The following is a 21,530-nucleotide window of genomic DNA, read 5'->3' on the forward strand; positions in this document are numbered from 1 at the left end:
AATATAACATTGATTGTTTTCTATTATTTAGTTTCCTTTTACTGTAAACCACTATATGAGTGTTGAATTTGGGCTTTCTTGGCAACATACTATCTAAAACTGAATGTGTCATATTTACTTTATAGAATATAGACTACAACAGAAAAAAAATGTGTCAGAATTGCTGCAGTAGAAACATGAAATTGCCAGCGATCGACAAAAAATGTCCAAGATACATAGCCTTTATTCTTAATTTGTAGAAATCAAATACACTATCAGTGACAACAGCTCTCACTCTCCTTTGGACAACACCACACATCCTGGTTCAACTTGTCCAACTACTCCTCACCCTCTCATTTTCTCTCTCCACATCTATCCACATTGAGCAAAGTCGATCTAAAAACTCCCATTTTTACGGTATATGTCTATGTAATTGAGGGAACTTCAACGCCTGATTATGAGGTTGGAATCAGCTGTGGTTGGTCTATTTTACACAACTTAAAATTCTCAATGTTTCAATGATACGCTCATTACATAATTACATGCTTATGTATCAGCTGTTTCAATATACGTAGCTTTTGAGTTGCTGTTGTTCCAGAACTAAAGGCTGTATTTAAGGTTTTGAATGTTAGGTTTTCATTTTTTGCCATGCTGTGTGCAAGCATTTAAAAGTAAGTGATTTTGGTATTAGGTAAAGAAAATTTAAGCATTTCAGAAACGTGTTAATTGACTGCGCATTCTGTGAAAACAACATTAAGTGTATTAATGACATGGTCCATAACAGACTGAGGCTGTGTTAATTGTGTTAAGCGTTTTGAAAATGTGACGGTAGTTTAGACAAAGGGACGTTAGCCATTGTAAAAAAAAAAACTGTAACTATTGTGCCGAGCTACATGTTGAACACAGAAGTGAACTGTGAACTGTGTTTCCAATTGTAAAAACTATCATCTGTAAATTCATTCATTCATAGGAACTATAGCTGTCATACAAATGTAGTGGACTAAAAAACTAGAGAGAAGTAGAGAAAAAAGAAATACTCAAGTATAGTACCTAAAAAATGAAAGCACTGATTCAGGTTAACAAGGACATTGCTTGAGCAGCACAAAGGGAATTTAATTCACCTCTATTGCATTGTGGAGGGAGATTTCTCAAACTTTGGCACATTAAACTGAAACTTTGGCTGTTTTTTGTGAGATTTGGATAACCTGAAACTTCAAACACATCCAAAGACAATGCCAGAGGACACCACTCTGCAAGATACATCTGTAAATATACCACAAGCCAAACTCTAATGATGGGTATTTTTCATTTTGCCACAGATGATGTTTACTTGGTCAGCAGAAAGTCTGCAGATTGGCCGCTTTATTTTGCTTTATTCACTGCTACCAAAATCTATTAAACAAGTTCTCTTCTGGCCTGCGAGAAATAATTAGTCTACTGGATAGGTCAACTTAATCATTCCTGAAAATAATATTCAATTATCTCCACAGCAACTTCTAGAGCATGTCTCCTATTTTTAGACCCCCTCTGTTTTACAGAGATAGGCAGTTTGATCCTTTTTATGTCAAGCCTGCAACACAAAGCAACGGAGAGTCAGCGGTGCTAAACAGTCCTCGGCGGATAACCTATTATGCCTTAATAATAGCCTTAGCTTTCTCATTGTCTCTTCTTCTGTATGGTGCACCACATATGAGTTTCATCCCACTCCATTATGGCTCTCCTTTCCCCCAGCTTTCCTCCCCAGTTTTCCATTGGGTGCCCTTGACTTATATCTTCAATTAGTCTTCGCAAAGGGCAGAACAAAATGATAACTTATGGCAAGTTCAACATTGTTATTATCTCAGTAATAATTGGGGATATGTGTTAGAGAGAGTGGGGGAACAGAGAGCAAATTATCTATAGCTTGCAAAGTTTTAACATCCTGCATGACCTCATCTAGGTAGGAAATTGTGTAACCAAGAACCTGTTGAATGAGCTCCACACCCCAAATTGCTCCACACACACAGCAAGAATCACCGTTAAGTGACGAGTAAAGATTGTGGATAATGCCATATAAGTATATACTTATTATGCAGAGCACAGAGCTATTATATGAAATAACAGACCAGTAAAAGTGGCACAGAAACTACGGCATGCAAGGACATGTAAACAGAAAACGCATTTGCAGCTCCACGAGGCAAATCTGTCTCAAACACAACCTGCAAACTCCATTTCACGCATAACCTCTCTCGCTCTCCCCGTCTCTGTCAGTGTGTCCCTCTCTCTCCGTCCATGTCCCTGTCACCCTCCTCCTCTCTCACTCTTTCACCAGTCACAATAAAGACTTAGAGAATAAATAAATAATCCGGAGTGTATTCTGTGCTTCAGGAAACAGCATAATTGTCATCGTAGGAGGGAGAGACTGGGAGTCATCACTTGTCCGCACGAATTATAACCTTTGAAGTTGGATTTGAGCAAAGTACAGCAATGCTGTTCCGTTGCCAGATACTGTCACATCTTAGAGAAGGGCTTTAGGCTCAGCGGCATGCGTGCGTACATACTGGCTCTCTGTCTGCCTCACTATATGCTTAAAACTCTGGGCTTTTGCTCTGTTCTACTCTTAAGTACCTTATTTCATCTTGAGAATTTTGCACTACAGTGTTAATCCAATCTCAAGGTACAAGTCATGCAAGAATAAACCTTGCTCACTGACCATCAATGTGACTCAGCAACAGAAGGAATGAATGGTGGACTCGTTATGAGCCAGAGAGTGATACTGCCCACAGTGAGTAATGCCGGGGAAAGGCAGGAAGTGACATTTTCATAGAAATAATTGATGTTTTTATGCTCTTTATCACCAAATCATAGGGCAGCTGGGTGACAAATTAAATGAAAAACCAACATTACATTTCCTGAACTGCTTCTGTGCTCTTTGGCATAGATTCTCTGGATCTCTGCCGGAGCGATGAACGCCATTCTTTTGAAAGATATTCCCTCATTTGGTGTTTTTCGGCGGTGGTGGAGAGTGCAGTATGACATTCTGTACCAAAATCTCCCATAGGTGTTGACACTGGTGACTGTGAAGACCATAACACATGACTCACATCATGTTCATCCTCATCAACCCACTCCACTGTATGGAAGCATGTGTACTTGTTATGTTCCCTTTCTTTATTCAGGTGGTTCCTTTAATTTGTCACCCATTTGTGCTTTATATGCCCACCTATTGAAAGCAATTTGATGTTCCAAAATTAAATGTTGTGTAGGCATCTCACAGAAAACCCTAAGTGATAAGTGATACATATCCACCTTCCATAAGCCTTACCAACGGGTATGTATTTGTAATAAACTGAAGACGAAATTACCAGTTAGCCGTAACAGATGGAGAAGAGAGGGGCACCTACAGAAACTCAAACTCCAGCAAACTGAAAGAGGATTCAGAAATAAAACAACACCTCTGTAAATTGAGATGTGAAGCTGAATTTAGTTGTACATCCCACTGATTTAAAAAATAAGCAGCATTAAAGCAGCTTCAGTGCCGAAGCAATGCTCACCTCTTCTTCATGGTGTCCGCCCAGCAATCAGACACTATCAGCACCATCCAGTCTCACAGGAAACGACTTTTTTAAATAGATAATGAAGAGTTCTGCTGGAGATCCAGTCAGGCGTCGTCCTCATTGGCTCATTTATGAAAGGGTGCTCTCTTGTGGCCACCGGGAGAAAAATGGGACCCAGGGATGCGGGAGGGATGGATTGACATGCAGGCAATAATATGCTCTCATAAACCAAGACCGGTGCTCCTGGACTGCTTTTATAGACTCCAGATAGCTTTCCACAGATCATTCACATTAGGTAGGGGGCAGCGAAGAAAGGGGATTGTCCTACGTTATTGCATTTAAAATTAGTTTTGAAAATAAACATAGATAGATAGATAGATAGATAGATAGATAGATAGATAGATAGATAGATAGATAGATAGACTCTAATAAAAGAAACTCACAAACTCATCCTATCTGGTCTGCAGTATTTGCGCCTGCTGAATCCAGAGCGGGTCTCTGCGCTCTAGGGTCCGGGTTTTCTATCTCACCCCTCTCATCTATTTCCTCCTCGCTTGCCACTAGTTTACCTTCACTAGTTCTGCCTTCACTCTGAGAAGAGGAGGAGGAGGATGGTATATGATTGGCCAGGCGGGGACTGGTAGTCCGGAGGCTGGCAGTGTGTTCCAGCGTTGATCCCCCCCCCGTTCTTGTTTACACCTTGCGGACGGGGAGAGGCAAGACACCCACAGGGGCCCAGAACAGACTCGGGAGTCCAGTCTGCAGTGGACGCGGCTATGTGACAGCATCTCCACCCCGTGGTACTTATTTTGTATATGGTGGCAAATCAAGTTTGCCTTTGATGGGACCCGGACTCTCTCGTCTAATTCCACCCCTCCATTCAGAGCAGAAATGCGTCAAACTTTTTGGTGACTTTAGTGGCACCTCTGCGCGTATGGCTCCCAGTCAAGCGGGGTTCAAGTGCGGCTGGAAATGAAATCTACCAGGAATAGTGCCGACAAATTGTTCCTTTAGCCACAGGGTGTGATACACGGACCTCTTCAAACTTTGATTACGGGCGGAAATTACACCCTTTCAATCTTTTCTCGGACATTCACAAGCTGTTCGGTGATGGATGTGTTTTGAGCGTTTCAGTCTGTTTGCGTCAACAAAGAGTCAACTATTTACCAAAACAACGACATCCAACATCAATTTACTGGACTCGTTGCAATTTCACTATTTCCTGAGAGATCTTTCAGGGGTAGAGACTTTGCTGGACTTGAGCCACTTTGGTGTGTGAAAAGCACCGCAGGTTACGCTGCGTGGACAACCCGAGACGTTTCGCAACGGCGTAGCCGGAAAAGATGCTCTCTGTTCGGATGCAGCGTGACCAAGGTCTCGCTCCTTTGGTTCTTCTCCTCCTGGTTGGGGGATATTTCGTGTCTGGCACTGGTAAGTTTTGAAATTAAAGATCAGTTTGGACTTAAAACACTGTGACATACTGTACAGATTTGTAAACGGGGCCACATTTACTAGACACACACTAACATGTGCGCGCAGACACACGCATGGAGCTTGTTTTTATTTATTGTATTCATTTTGAAGATAACAAGTCAAACAACGAGAAAATATTAAGACTTTTGAGTGTCCAACCTCAGACCCATAACATTTAGTCCAATTTAAAATAAGTGCGTTACACCTATAACTCTGCAGGGGTCTGGGGTCGCCTGCTGACCAGCGCTTTTTCTTTTACGCGCAGCAGACTCTTCAGCCTTACAGTACACCGAGCTCAGAGCCCTCATTTCTACTTGGAGCGGAAAAATCAAACTCCCCCGGTGCGCAGGGAGTAATTAAGGTTTTGCTCCATGCCTTCTTGGCCTCTCCTAAAAGAAAAAGGAAAAGCTTTGTGAAAAGTAAGACAGAGAGCACTTGAAGTGCTTCAGGGGAAGAGGTTCTTTTAGTTATTTTTCCTCATTGCGAGAAACATCGTCTAAATTTAGTAACAAGCTTGGGTGCACGAGTTGTTTTTGAAATACTGACTTAACTCAGTTGATGTTAAACCGTCTCTACCTTTTTAATCATTATTTTATCAGACATAGTATTCCAGTCTGAGCAGAGCGGGCTTTGATCAGTGGATTGCCCAGAGATAATGCTGTCAAAGACTGCAGCAGCTCTCATGGAGATGAAATCAGTTGGTACACAGAGCAGGTCACTGCGGGTGAGGTGGTGGGACAAGTCTTGGACACCAAGGTGAGGCTGCCCATCTCCAGTGTTAGATTAATGATTTCACTCAGTGTGGCCTAGTGGAAGGCAAACCTGGACTTTCTCCTCCCCTCCCTTTGCCAGATCAGATTGAAATACAAGGCAGAAATCTGAGGGTTTAGTGGATTGTGGATTAAGCTCGGTTTACAGTAGGGGGGGAAAAAAAGGACAATGCGGCCAACAATAAGTGCAGAATATAAACAAGCTTTGCTAAAAGAGCACTCCAAGAAATAAATCTGAGTCTGTGGTGAGAAAGTCCACTTTTTGCTTAATGACAGCAGTAATCTTTTGGAGGACACACTGACTTGTCTGTCCAGGTCTGTGGCCGTTTCTTTGAATGCCAATAAGAACCCCCCGCCGTACATCCCAAGGTCCTTGTGTGCGTATTATTCCCCGACCAGGCGGAGCAGAAAAGCAGCTTACGTTTATTAAAATTGTGGACCATTCTGAAATCCTTGCATGAGAAATGAGAAAGGTTGATATAAACAGTTGAGGATTGCAGTGAGGTCCTGTTAGGGGAGCAGGGCAGAGAGGAGGGGGGACACCAGGGGACAAAAGCTCAGTGTGCCCCAGTAAAGTTTCTGTCTGGGAGAGAGGAAGGCAGAGATATATTTAGGGAATGCATGATGGGACAGACAGATTGCATTTATCTTCTTTCCCATTGTGTGCATACCTTTCCTCGGCCGCCTCCCCCTCAGATCCCTCCTGTCTCGGTCTCTGCCTGCATTGTGGATGTGCTGAGCTCACATTTCTGCTACAGTGCTCCTCTTTCTGTGTTGACATACACATTAATTACCCAGACTGCCAGGAACACTTGTCTGGAGTAACTACCCTGTTGTCCACTGTGCCTCTCTCTCTGTGTGTGTCATTATTAATGACTTCATCAGAATTAGAAAATCGACATACGGGAAGTGTGTTTACGCACAGTTTGTGACACATCAGGATTAAATGGAGACGACCAGTAAACCCAGAGGAGGGGGTGGAGGTTAGGGTTGGGGGCTGGAGACCAGTGCCCAGACTAGGAGGTCAAGACAGGAGGAGAGCGAGGGTGAGGGTAGCGGAGGAGCAGTCGAGTGTTCAGAGTTAGGGAGCGTAGCATGTCAGACACTCCCATAGAGGGCTGGATGAATAGTGACACTCTTCTATGATGTGCTGTCTCATTTGTGTATAGTGTGGGAATCCTCTTGCTCCTGAACAACAGTGCGGCGGCTGCAAGAAGAGTTCAGTATTACATATGAGCCAGTAAAAGGGCGACTGAAATATTTTGCTCTGCAGTTTGGTCAGAAGAACTCTGTAATTTTCCAACAGCTAAAAGTATGAATTTAAGATTCATGAAAAGAAAGGAACATGATAACAAAGCTCACCTCAGACAAACACCAAAGTAGATTTGGCTTCAAAGACGGTCAACAGATTGAGATGTCAGATTAGATTAAAGTGTCTCTGAAACATGTAGTCATAACAAAAGTGCTGCCAGGCTGTTGCATCTGCAGAGATTTGGACAGGTGGTTGGGCACCCGTGATAAATAAACAGACAGACAGGTCTCTTTGGACCCAGCCACGGGCCAGACTAGTTCCTCAGGCAAGTCCTGCTGGCAGACCAGACCAGGCCACATTCTGTCCCGGAGCAGTGCATTAGTTTTATGGCCGTCAGGCGGCAGGGGATGGGATCGCTGGCCAGCCACTGCCCTCTCTGCTGTATTATTCATACGTGCAAAGTGGTCTTTGTTAATATTTAAAATGTGCTTATGATGCTCAAATTCTTGACATCAGAGACAGCAAAGGGGAAAGAAGTGGGAGGGGAACAGCTGCTTGGCTCTCATAGACGTAACTGACCTGGGTGGCTTCAGGGGGTAGTGAAGGATTTTAGGGTACCAATAGGCATTTATGGACCAGATAAAAGAGTGGCAGTTCGAGCAAGTGTGCCAATTGCCAGCCCAGGGCTGTTGCAGAGGATGTGTGTGAACTAAACAAGGAAAGGGGTTACACAGGGTAATGCTATCCATCTGAAAGTGAGGAGGAAAAAACCGAAAGAGGAGATGGAAGAGAAATGAATCCGTGAGAGACACATTGAGATAGATTGATCTCAGGGCATGGCTTTTAAATATTCTTTATGAGAAAGAGCGAAGAAGAAAACTCCATAGCAGTGGCATTCAAGCATCATTAAACCTCTGGCACAGGGCAGAGAATGAGGCGGTGAGTGGGGGGGAGAAATAGGTGGAAAAGAATGAGAGGAAAGCAAGTGATATGCAGCAGGACCAGGTTAAAGCTAGCGAAGCAGCATCAGAAACAGTGGTTAAGAGAGAAGGATATTGTCAAAGAGGGAGGTGGAGGGTGGAAAGTGAAAAAGAGACTCACAAATCCACTAGGGGGATGTTTTTATTAAGGCTCTTATCGATGGAGAGAGCTCACAGTATTAAGAGTAGACATGTTTAATGCTTTGCCAATACTGTGCATGTTAGACCGGACCATAAATCTGCAGCAAACAGCAAGCGCTCTGTAGGAGGGGGCAAACAGAAAGGTAAATGGAAGAGGGAGCTGACTATAAAGAATGCAAAGAAGAATTAGCAGCAGAAGAAAGTTTCCAGCAGAGATTGGCACACTTGAGATAAATATATTTTTAAGCACAGGCCATTATTTCCTTCTTCAAAGACAATATGTTCTATAAAGTGTGGGGTGTATTAATGATTTTATAAATATTGCGGAGTCTAAAATGTGTGAGAGCAAAGATTCTGTAGATAATCATCAAGTGAAGTTATTTAAATATTTTATTTAATACCTGCGTGTAATGTGGTTTAAAAATGTCTTGTTTTTCTCACACCAGATGGTCTCTCCTACCTGTGTGCCTTCACATAAAACGCAAATAAAATGCAAGAACGTTTCAATTGAATCCAAACATTTAAAGCCACTGATGTTTAAAATTTTAAAATGTTTTTTCCCCAAGGTCAAACTATTTTTAAAAAAATAGTCAATGCAAGGTTCATTATATTCTGTCAGTGACTTTTTACTATATGAACTTCAAAAGATTTTAGCACAGGTCTTCAAATAGCCAGCGAGTGGAGTAAAAAAAAGTTGAGGTTGGAGTAAGAGAGGGGGATGGATGGATGGATGGGTGGATGTATCGGGGGTGGTGGAGGGAGAGTTTCGGTGGCAGATGGGAGCTGAGTTGCTGCTGGGCCTGCAGGACAGGGTACTCCCTGCCCCTCCATCCTGCCCTGTGGGGGGAGATGGGTGGGGCAGGCAGGGAAACAGGAAGAAAACCTCTGTGGGGTTCCATTGTGCTTTAGATGAATAGGAGACTCCAGAGAGCTTTTTCTGCCCCTTTGTGTGGGGTAAAAGGGGGGCAGCAGCAGAACACACACATACACTCAGAACTCATTCACAACTTCAACAGGAGCTACACTTGCTTGTGTGTGTGTGTGTGTGTGTGTGTGTGTGTGCGTGTGTGCGCTTTTTTGAAAGGTTTGTTGCTGTTGCATAATCACTTGTGCTCAGTTAGAAATCACACCTGTGTGTTTTTAGCTTCAAAATCTGTAATTCTCTTAACGATTGATATGCTAAAATGTGCTCAGTGACATCTGACATCAAAAGTACAGCACCCACCCACCCACACCCACACCCACGCTCACAAACACACATACACCCACATTATGCAAAACTGAGCCACATCCTCTGATGAAGAGGTAGCATTTATGTGTATAATGGCGGAAGACCTGCTGGGTCACTAGGGAGGAGTGAGGGAGTGAGTGCAGGAATTTTCATTTAAGATCTCAGCAGCACTCTGAGCATCGTGACCAATAGGATCAGGATTCACTGCGGGGGGTCATGCCAGATTCTGAGCAACCCCCTTACCCTAAAACAGACTCATGCACACACATATACACACACACACACACACGTAAAAGTGGTTGCACAGAGGTCCATAGATCAGAGGCAGCGTCAGCGCTATATTGGCTGTGCTGTGGTCCAGCACTCTGCGTGTGTCCTCATCTAAAAAAGAAATGTTTCAGACCATGTAGATTCCCCTCATCTTCTTAGCAGAGGCTTTTTTGTCTTCAAAAGGCTGTTGAGCCAAGTCCACTCAGAGCTTAGACCACAGCCAATCTGTTAATGCTTGTGTTTGTGTCTGTTTGTATTTGAGGGTGCCATGCGCGTTTGGCGAACTGGAGGAAAATTCTGCTTAAAGTGTGTTAATAATACACTTTCCATCAGGAGAGGAAATGTGCTGCAGTAGAGAAAGCAGTGGCAGCTAGCGTTATTCTGACTTCCTTTTATGAATTTGGCATACAAAGTAACATTCCCCCACATCCACCATTAATAAATTGCCTCCACTTGTCCCCATTTCCCCTTCCTCTTCCTTCAATCTCTTGATAGTCTCATCATGCGTATTTATAGCTTTATAGTCTCACATATACCAACCTCTGTCATCCATATCTCTCTCACTCCATCATTTTTTTTTTCCAGCCAGCTCTCTGGCGGAGTTTGGGAATTGCTCTTTAGAAGGCACTGTGAAGAATCCCATTTCTCTGAGTGTAACGCTTATTAGGGTCCCATCTGCCCTCAGGGTACTTATGAATGTGGGGGGTGTTTGGGTTGTCATGGGGTAGGTAAAGGAGGGGAGCTTTGTCATGCCTGTGTGTGTAAGTGGATGTGGGTGCCACTGGGGGCTTGTGCAAGGTGGGAAGGGGCTCTTAACACTGCAGAGCACACACCAAGCAGCTGGTGTGTCTAAAGTAGGGGAATGACACACAGACCTCCCCGGAGAGACCGGCGTATTGAGTGTACGTGTGCATATCTCCGGCTGAGAGAGGGAACGGAAATGATCCTGCATCCTTCTGTCTGCATGGCAGGCAGCTAGGCAACAGCAGGACTTTCAAACAACTTACAATTTTTTTCCTCCCTTGTGTTTTAAATCAAGGCGAATGATGCCCACTGAGTGTATTTGTGAGTGTGTGTAGAGGAGAGTGGTGGGGGGGGGGGGCTTGTTGGGTTTTGTGTGATTGGCTGCATGCTGTGTTATTTAATGTAGTGACTGACGTGGAGTTAAAGCACTGTGTTTGTCCTTTAAACTCATTGCCTCTGTCAGTAATGGAGCGGTGATTGGCACTTAATCAGAGGTCAATAAGGGCACATCCAGACCTTTCCAGTCCTTGACGCTCTTTTCCTTTCCTTTCCTATCTGTGTCTCTCATTTGCTTTTCTCTCTCCTTCCTTTTTCTTGTCTTTCTGTTCTGTTCCTCTCCTCCCTTCAGTTTGAGCTTTAGAGTTTGTGCTAAAGGAAGATGTCAGCTATATGCAATATCTAGCTTTATCCCCAAAACATATGCAGGCACATACAAACATGCACACAAGGCAATAATCCCTGTTTCTGCTCAGCCACTTTTGGATCACAACCATAGCAAGAGGAGAGTGCAAGAATGAGATCTGCCCTCATCCACCCTTTAATTCCTCCACCCGTCTTCAGCTCCAGGACTTAATTCATACTACTTCTCCAGAGGCTTTGACTGGGAGCCTCCAAACACACAGTAAAGATTCTGTTCTCGCCTTGGATGCAGGTCTTAATCAAGGGCTGACAGCCTCCTCTTGGCTCGGTTTGTGTGTTTGCCATGAGTTTGTGTGTGTGTGTGTGTGTGTGTGTGTGTGTGTGTGTGTGTGTGTTGTGTGTGTGTGTGTGTGTGTGTGTGTGTGTGTGTGTGTGTGTTTGTGTGATGGGTGCACATTGATGGGAAGCCAGCCGTATTACTTAGGTATTACTCCCTTTTCTGCATGGGTCACAGTGGGGTCACACTTCCAGTCTCAATCAGCACACAGCTCGCGCACACACCCATCTCCCTCACTCTTGCAGCCGCTCTGATTGCACAGGAGGAAACCTGGTTTATCCTCCTGGTTCATTCACCATGCCAGGTGTACGCAGTGTTCACTACAAAATGCCACCAGACATCAGTCGCTGAGGAGTTAGGAATCGTTTTAAATGAGCGCCATGTGTGAAGTATTGGGACGAGGTCTGGTCTAATGTGGCAGATGTACCTGCATGTAATTAAGGTTAGATTTAAGTGTATGAGCTCACGCGCGCATCAAGTGTGTCAGCGGGTATGTGTTTCAAGCCTCTTACCTGCTGCTGACCAGATGGGCTCAACAGTCGACCTCACGCTCACCTCTCCCCGCCACTCTGCTTAGATTAGCTGGTGAGCTGAGCTAAGGCACACAGGCATTATAATGGACACATCAGCCCCACGACACCCACCTCCCCCTGCAACACCCAATCCTGCAAACATAAAGCACATGTGCAGCCCTCATTCTTCTTGTAGGATGACGATATGCTGTTTGTGTGTGTGTGTGTAGCTGGCTGGGCAGCGCCCGTGGCCTGCTGTTTATGGGGATTATGAAAGCAGATGGACAGCCATGCTGACTGGTGAGGGTTCATTAACTCTGGGTGTCTCTGCTCTGCCGCTGCTGTTGCTCGGCTTCCCTTGCCTCCAATCCTCAGCAACAAGAGGTAGTGATGTGTGTTTCTGTGTGTGTGTGTGTGTGTGTGTGTGTGTGTGTGTGTGTGTGTGTGTAGGTACAGCAGGTAGAGAAAGCACCTCACACAAGCAAAAGAAAGCTACATAGATGTTTATCGATCTGGGTAGATGTGAGCTTGAAGCTTCGGTTTGATTGGTTCACGTGGAAGCGGTGCAGCAGTGTGTTATGCGCTTGCTGACGTCATTACGCTTCCTGATTAATTTGTATTGAAGCAATCCCTGTGTCGCTTTGTGTCAAAGGGTGGTTTCTATACATGAGAAGCAGCAGGGTAAAACATGTTTCATGTAATCATACTAGTGCCGGGTGAAGAGATACGATTTAGCATGATTCAATATCTTCAGCAGAGGACCATTTCCATGGCGTTTCACTGCTCTGCCGGGGGAGATGAATAGGTATAGTTATAGTGGGTCATTAAACACTGAGCGGTGTCTCTCTGTCTATAGCTTCAACCTTCACGCTGCAGCCAAGCCCCAACCCTCCTCTACCACGGTTTAATAAAAGAAACATGGATCACACAGGGACAGATAGACATACCTGTGGAGAGCCAGACAGCCAGACAGACGGACTAGCAGATTCCTGGGCAGATGGGCTCTTTGGAACCCCTCGGAGGCGTCTGCGCCATCAGACACTTAGACAGAGGAGTAGTCAGTCACCAAGTATCATGTAGACTTGGCAGGGATGTGACCAGGAGTTAAAAACCATAGGGAAAAAAGTTTACAGTACGAATATTATTAATCAATCCCTTTATTATTATTTGTATTAGTATTGTAGTCTATTAAAGGTCAGAAGATAGTGAAGAATGACTCATTACATCACTCGTTATTACTTGCACCTGTAGGTAAATATGAAGCTAAAGCCAAAAGCCGGTAAGCTTAGCTTAACACCTCTCTCCTCCCTGCTATTCCTGTCCATCCTCTTCAGCTGATGCTGTCTAATAAAGCATAAAAGGGCCCAAAACATAAATAAAACAAAGGAGATATAACATGTTCATTAGAGGTGACGGTAGGTTGCTTTCGGACAGAGCCTGGTCTTTGTGATAAGCTAACCAGCTGCTAGCTCTAGCTTTATATTTAACTGACAGGGTGAGAGTCATATTCATCTTTTCATCTAACTCTCTGCAAGAAAGCGTATATCAATTATTCAATTGGTAAAGAATGCTATGGCTCAGTGGTTAAGGTACATTGTTTGAAATTTTGCTCTCTTTGGTTTGATTCCTGCCGGATGCGTTTGGCACATCATCCAGATCATCCCCTTTTCTCACATTTCTCTCTCAGCTGTACGATGAGATGTTGCAAGACATAAAAATAACACAAATATCCCTTAAATCCAACTCACTTTAACCTCAGAGGAAAAGGAACATCATTAATAGGTGCCTTTCCGGTGTTTTGCCCCCTCTGCCCTTTAGAGTAAATAATGCCCGTAATAGAAAGATATTGGAGTTTTTACAGTGGAGCAGCGACAGATTGGAACTTCACTGCTGCTCTTAAGCCCTTTGTGATGAGGTGAGGGAGTCTTTTTTTTTAGACGTAGGCTTGAAGAGTATGAATGGCAGAAGGAAATAGAACATTTACGTGTGCATGTCAATGTCCACCCACGCCTCTCTCAGTACCAGAGTGTGTGTGTCTATATGCATGCGTGCATATGGGTGCATGGTCTAGTAAGTGTGTATGCTGTGATGCTGTCGCTTCTGGCGTCCTTCTTTATGCTCTTGTAAGCATGAGTTTGTGAGTGACAGTTATACAGTGGTGTGGAGTGTGTAAATCTCCCTCCCTTTAAAGCTCTCAGCGGTGGGCTTTACATTAGCACAACAATTTACACATCTGTCCTGAGGCGGAGAACGGGCAACTCTGAGAATAATGAAAGCCTCTGTCAAAGGTGTGTGTGTGTGAGAGAGAGAGAGAGAGAGAGAGAGAGAGAGAGAGGAATCAGTAGAGGTAGGAGAGACTCTGTAAACAAGAGACATGAGAGGTTTATTAAAACCCCACCACCACTCACCATCCTTTTGTCCTTCTATTCTCTGTGTCCCTCACCTCCTCTCCCCCTCTTTCAGTCAGAGGAGCGATTACATGCTCCTGTCTCTCTCGTCTTTCATCTCTCTCTGTGAAGAGAGAGAGGAATGAAGGTCTTCTGTGGCGTGTAATTACACAGAGAGATCCTGGATGAGGGCGTCTGTCTCCACAAACAAAAAAGCAACCCCCTTCTCCCCCTAAATACCTCTTGATAGGTGGAGATCTAAAAAGAGACATTTAACTGCCTTTGATCCACCACTGGGCCCTTGTCTTTACCTGCCACTTATGGAGGCCTAATAAGTACTATCACAAGTCTATTTATTTCATTAAAAGTTCTGACACTAACATATGCGTGGCTCATCTCCAGCACCGTGGGAATAAAATACACAGCTCCTCCATTCATTTTAAGCACGGAGTCATTATTATGACACATTTACAGGCCGGTGTTCCAATCTTACCCATGAGTCATATTGCTGAATGATTATGGAAGGGCGGGTTTTTATGGGCTTACATTGGTATTGGCTCAACCTCTAATTGGCCCAAAGCACATTTGCATTCTGGGAAGGTAATAATGGGGCTCTTTGGAGGCACTTTAAACGAGAAAGTCATTGCACTCTGACTTAATTCTGCTCATAGAAGTGCTGATGCCTCCAGATGGCTTTTTTACTGAGTGTGATATGGCCATTTTGTGTGCATGATCATACACTTACCCAATACTTTGGGAATAGCTAACTTGCTAGCAATGCCACTGGTCTATTGTTATCCATTTTTACATCATAATGTTTTTATTGCTTCTTATTTCATACTCGCAACAGGAAATGCAAATAAAGCTTACAGAAATACAAAATAGGTTGTTGGTCATGAATCTATTGGACGAGTGTTTGTTTATTCCCCTCATTCTTTAATACCTCTTCTCTGATGGCATCAAAATAAAGGGTAGAGTATTGTGTTGAGGGAAGCAAACTGAGCTCATACAGTGTGTTTTGACATTATGCAGAGGTCACATAAGGTCATGCAGCTCTCTGTTTGGGAGCCGGAGTCGGCCTGAATGTGTTTAACGTGTCTTTTTACTTGTGTAAATCCGCCCCCATTCGTTGAGACTTAACTGTTTCTCTGAACTCACTGGGAGATGAAGTGAGTATTCTGGTGCAGCTCAAACAGACTTGGCGTTAAACAATAGACCAGGGTCTTCTGTTGCACTTAACTGAAGCTGCTGAATAGACTCTGAATAGACCTGGAGTAGTGCAACCATGCAGCTGCTGGACAATAGCCTGCTCAGCAGAAAGGCAGACGGTGACCTCGTGGTCTGCCTCGGACCTGTCCGCTCTGATCCCTGAACCCTCGCCACACAGAGTCAGCACTGAGAAAGCCAAAGCACAGATCTTGCAGCACTTCAAGCAAAACAACTAAAATCACAGTTTGGAGTGTGATATGAATGTGTTTATACAGTTTAGAAGCTTCTTGTGGCTGGCATAAGATAAATAGTTAAATATCTTGGGAAATACATTTATTTGCTTACTTGCCTAGAGTTAGATGAATAAATCAATGCCACTCTGTTCACTAAACAGCAGGCGGTTAGCTTAGCTGAGCACAAACACTGGAAGCAGGGGGATACAGCTAACCAACATGACTTAAGTCGTAGTTAAAAAAAATACACCTACCAACACTAAATTTGACTAATTAACATGTAGAGAACATAGATTTGGAATTTCTCAGCTGGACGTAGTGACATCCTGTAGTCCTGTCATCACATGCACCACAATTTCAAACTATTACCTTAATTTTGACTTTGAGTTCTGCATCCTCTTTGAAGGGTATACAATCAGTGTGACACTGATGTATGAGATACAACTTTGCCCTGTACTTGTAACCAGCCACCACTGAAAGCAGTGGTGTTAAGTTAGTTATTTTAATTTCTGAAAAATTGTTACTGTCTCCAAGTAAAGAATAGGTGAACTGAAATCACAGACAGACTGTCTTTTTCACATCTTTTCTTTTTTGGAGACGGGTGGAAGACAATATGTTTAGAACTATTTAAACTGTATTTGCATCCAAAAATGGATAACAGGTTTAATGTGTTTAATGGGTCTTTGTCTAACTGGGTGGAAATATGTTTTAATAAATCTGGATCCGACTTGGAAATGATTGCACTCCATTTGGCTTTGTGACTGAAAATGTTGAGGAATCCAGCTCACTGAGGGAATCTCTCTTTGTTTGAGCAGGCAATAGGAAGCATTTTATTCTACTTTAATAATAGCATCTCTCTGAGCCTCAGACATACTCTCATTTCCCAAAATAAACACCATCATCACTCTTATGCCCAAAATCAAACACAACTTTACTCAAATCCCACCATCAGGAATAAAAACATCCACACACAGGCAATGCAGCTCCCCACCCTGCATTTGATCACAAGCGGCCTCCCCTCCTCCCCATTTGTGTTTATTCTGGGGATTATTCTGACCTAATCTCTTTAGAGCATAATTCAGATTAGATTTTGTGTTATTATTATTGCTATGTCCATTCCCTACTGTCCTGCTGGGATTTCCTGCCTGCCATAGTGCTCCTGTGTTTGGAAAATTGATTAAAACTGCTGACCACTGCCCTAGATAGCACAGGCTCTGGAATGTAGATGAAAAAATAAAAGCAAACACAACCGATAGAGTACTGCATATTCTAAAAACATGTACTCTCTGATAGACTACATGCTTAGAGAAGTAGCAACCAATGTAGAAATCCCCCTTTGATGCATTTATCCTACACTGATCTTACATTAGAACAGCTGGGATATTCTTATTCATAAATATTAAACAGTGTACTGAAACACAAGATTTGCCTCTGTCAACCAGTTAGCGCTTGCTTTTAACTTCCAGCAGCCATAAAGAGAACAAAAAGCCTGAATTCTCTGCTAATTACCTGTAGCAAAAGTCTGTATGCGTGCAGCTAAAGCTGGGCCTCCATCTGTATTGAAACTGCCATATTGGCCTGAAAGTTTCTCAACAATTTGATATTCAGATGTCATGTTTACTCTGCATTTTCAAAATAGTGTTTAAACACCATCTGCCTTTTACCTCTGTCTCTAAGCTCAGGAATCTGAACCAGAGAACCCTTGAATAAATTACAGTATATGCGTAAAAATCACAGTGAGTGCAGAAATTAAAAATGCATTCCTTGTTCTTCATTATGTTTGTAGCACAGAGGGTCTCATTTTCAGTGTGTTTCTCCCCATTTTCTTGCCGAAATCCCTTTAGCAAAACGATGTCAGAGTAAAATATTGCCTTATATCAATAACATATAGTCTCAATTTATTTAGCCATTGTGGCAATTGAGCCAAATGACCTCCTTTGTATGTTTTCTTTCTTGCACAATTTGTCACTGCTTTGTTTTCATCCTCATTAGAGAAAAGTACCCTCTAATACGTAAATTTGTGCAAAAAAAGAGAAAGGTGAATACATTTTTGCAACAGTAAGCACTTTCACAGACAAAAAACATACACTAAGTCCCTCAGTCCCAGAAATACACGACCTGCACTTTACATCCTTCCATCCGCCCCTTAGCTTGCTTGTTTTTCTCAATTAAGATGAATTATAGAATTGCATTGGGGAGCAGGGAAAAGGAGCGCTTATTGTGATGTTACCCTGAGGCACTCTGTCAATGAGTTGGAGAGAGAAACAGAGCGCTGTGGATATTTTGGTCTCTATGCCTCACACCCCTCAGACTCCTAATGGACAGAATATGCAACTTACACCATACGTATGTGACGTGCCTGTGTGTAAGGAGGGAAAAGGAGGTGAAGCTTGGGTTTATTGCTCATATGTCGAGGTGGAGGAGATGAAGGAAGTGAGACAGGGGAGGCGTGCAGGGCCATGTTTGTGCTAGCTGTTGGAAGACAGACCAGGCTGCAGTGTACATTTCATTACTCAGTTCTCCTCCAGAGGCCCAGGTGTGTGTCGCAGGCTCCTTCTGTGGGCAGCGGAGCACCAGATGATTAGATGAGCTGCACCTCAGTAAATGGACGCTATTGATCTCCTCAGAACATGATGAGTCCAAGACAAGATGGCACGATGAATCTCACACTGTCCAAAATTGCCTCTTCTGCTCAGCTAACTTTCTCTCTTTTCCATCTTCACACTCATTAAGTACACAGGTAGCTTCACTTCACCTGGGTCTTTCTGTCACTCTTTCCTTCTTTTTTATTTGCTCCACTGATCGTTTTCAGTGTCTCCTCACCCATTAAAAATGATTGGAGACTGTGTAATGTATATTAATGTGCTTGTACTTTAAGTAGTTAAGCAGTTTGGCTGTGCATGCTATAATAGGTCATGGGGAGAAAACACTGTAGCGAGCCTCTGTGTCTGGTAATTAAATTTAGAATGTGATCCGTTATTTTTTTTCAAAACATGCGTGCAGAATAGCTGTGCTCTCTCTGGGTCAGAGTCGGGCCACTTGCGAGGAGCGTATCACAGGTGGAGGTGAGAGGTGAGGTCAAGCGTCAAAGAAAACTGAGGCCGTGGCAAAGGCTGAGAAATGTTTCATAGGCATGTGCATTCAGCCCTGATATCTGTGCTTGTTTTATCGGTGTAGCGTGAGGTCTTGAAGGTATTACAGTATGTGCAGTGAAGCCTGGGATATTGAGTTAACAGAGGGCTGTGACCTCTTGACCTACCGATTTGCATTGGATAATTTGCAATGTTATATGTTGATGAGGGCACTAGTGTGAGCTATGATAACAGGTACCTCAACATGAATACCGAATGTTATTAACTAGCTTCAGTATGCTGTGGAGTTGATAAAGCCACTGTGTCTGGCATATATTTTGTGTATTTGCAGAGAAGCTGCACACACGGAGTCTCATTTCGTTCACATCAATCATTTGCTGTTTGCTTTTTGGTCTGGTGCTAGCATGTTAACTATTCAAACAGCCCCAGTCGTATTGTTGTGCATATGACGTAGTTCATAACACACAACAGAGTAGCGCTGTCTATCTCACGCAGTTCCTGCAATCTGGTCGGCCACCCAATCACCATCCACCTATGTGTTCTCCAGCACATCGTCTATGCTCGCTACACACACTCACACACACTAAAAGCTGGTTCTTTGTTGTTGTGGAAAATGGAAGTTGTGAAGTCAGTCATGCTGAATAGATTGTAAATTGTGGGAAAGATATAAACACCTTTATGTTTGCAGCCTGCCTTTGTGCTTCACAAATGACCTAAGCGGCCACAGCCATATGAGGGTCAAGCAGTTCTATTCTTACGGTTTCGAGCACAGTGAGACTATTCAAGGCCTGCACTGATGTTGCTTTGTGTGCCATCAGTATTAGGAAGGTTCAACCAAGAGACATCTGAGGGAAGAAATTATAAAGTTTGTTAATGTTACAACACCTACATACTTTGAACTCAATAAGATTATGAAACTTAAACATTACATCTGAATTAACAATGCACCAAAGGACCATGTGTAATATGAAGTTTTAGTTCTACAATCCGCTGGGAAATAGACAAGAATGTCAGAGATGGATATAAGATTGAAAGCGAAAACTTTCATCAGTGCTGTGGATGCAACCTTGACAATAAACAGTATTTTAGTGAACAAGTGAGTGAATACGGCTTCTGAATGAGAATGACTGCAGTGGAGAGAACCGGTAACTACCTGCGGGAATGCAAGGTGAACAGGAATGACAGAGAGTGAGCAGTTCTGTTCAAACAGCCTTAGTCTGGAAATGACGACTGGATTTACTGAGGGGAGTCACTTCTGTTGTGTAATTGCAGAAAGAGAGTGACATGGACACTGTGTCTGTGAACAAGTAAACAGTGTCTTTTTTCACTCACCTCGCAATAGAATAATTTTTTTTCGAAACATCAAAATTAAAAATGTATGACACTAAAAAATGGCACTAAAATGTCGCTGGCAAACAAGACTAAAATGTTTCGTTTTTGTCAACTGAATCTAAAATACTGTATTCTACAGTGTGTTTTGGCCCTTCTGTTTTTACCAAAATAGTTCTCAAGCCTACTGTGCGCTACTCTCCCAGAACCAAACTGCAGACAGATAAAGTTATATATTGCTGGTGAACATAGTGAAGCATTTAGTGGCTAAAGAGGTAGTATGTGGAGGCCAAAACAGGGCTAAAAGAGAGTGGATATTGGATTTACGTTAATCGGGTTGCCAGAAATGTGACTTCAAATCAAAGCTAATGTTGCTCCATATTATGCTAGATGTGCTATATCAACTTAAACATGATGCCAGTGTTGTGTTTACAGCTTTCCACTGTCTTCAAATGACACCAAAATAAAAAAGAATCAGTTAATGCGTGTTTAATGTGAGAATTTAAGGTAAAGTGAACTTTTTGACACTAGACATGTTTTTTTACACAACTTCTGTACTTAAATGTTTTTGTAATTTCTCTGCGGAACTATTGTCTTTCTTGATTTTGAAAGCTCTGTGGATAAAAGCTTATGTATGTGGATCCGAGGACAGCGTTCTGTTTGGCATGAGTCTGTATGCTACCTGTGTTTTATTGTATTATACTATGAGTCTTTGATGGCACATCTTTCGTTGGCGTCAGTGCTTTAAGCTCAGAATTCTCAAAGAGATTATTCAAAGTTAATCTACGTGAAGCAGAGTAATCCAGACTATGGGGAGATGGGCCTTAGTGTTGTATTTGGTGTGTGCTTTCACACCCCCACTCCCCCTCCATACAGCTATACAAATTCCATAGATTGCCCCATAAACCCCTCACAAAATAAAATCTAATCAGATCATCTAGTCTCCCATATGCTGCTTGCATGCTCCTGTTAATGCTGTTTGTGTGTGGATCCGCAGTTTACACACAAACACCCTACCTGTCGTACTTTTTTATCCGTCAGGCTGTTTTATCCGTCATATTAATGGATCATGCAGCTGACTTGCTTCCACCTTGTCAGATTTGAGAAAAAGCTGCTATAATAGTTAGATTCTGGGCGTGTATATTTTGTTTGTTACTGTCACCTAGTTCTGTCTTTACGAGTCTTCACGTGTGAGCTCATTTATCTAGTCTCTAAGCGGAGCTCTTTCTTTGGCTTCTCATCCTTAAGTAATCAATACTGGTCCTATGAATCCAGGTCATCTTGGCTCCTGTGGCTTCTCTGTCTCCCGTTCTCTCTCCCGCTCTCTCTTTATCAATCTCTGTCTCTCTCACTCCCTCTTTTCCTCTCTCGCTCGTACTCTCTTTCCATCTTTGTCTCCATCCTCTCTATTCCTGT

At 43.1% G+C, this 21,530-nt stretch overlaps 1 protein-coding gene across 4 annotated transcripts in view; it reads left to right on the forward strand.

Annotated features, from left to right (window-relative positions):
* The first annotated feature begins 4,126 nt into the window (after positions 1-4,126).
* unc5b (unc-5 netrin receptor B) overlaps positions 4,127-21,530 on the forward strand; it is a 48,479-nt gene continuing 31,075 nt past the window's right edge. For 2 of the 4 annotated variants that reach the window (XM_051426821.1, XM_051426831.1), the window contains exon 1: positions 4,176-4,946. In XM_051426821.1, coding sequence (XP_051282781.1) covers positions 4,859-4,946 — 88 coding nt within the window. In that variant the 5' untranslated portion in view covers positions 4,176-4,858. Of the gene's footprint in view, positions 4,947-21,530 lie in introns of all 4 variants that reach the window. The other 2 variants (XM_051426810.1, XM_051426801.1) reach the window with 2 other exon arrangements.

Source organism: Dicentrarchus labrax, unplaced genomic scaffold (assembly GCF_905237075.1).
Source record: "Dicentrarchus labrax unplaced genomic scaffold, dlabrax2021, whole genome shotgun sequence".
Taxonomy (NCBI): Eukaryota; Metazoa; Chordata; class Actinopteri; family Moronidae; genus Dicentrarchus; species Dicentrarchus labrax.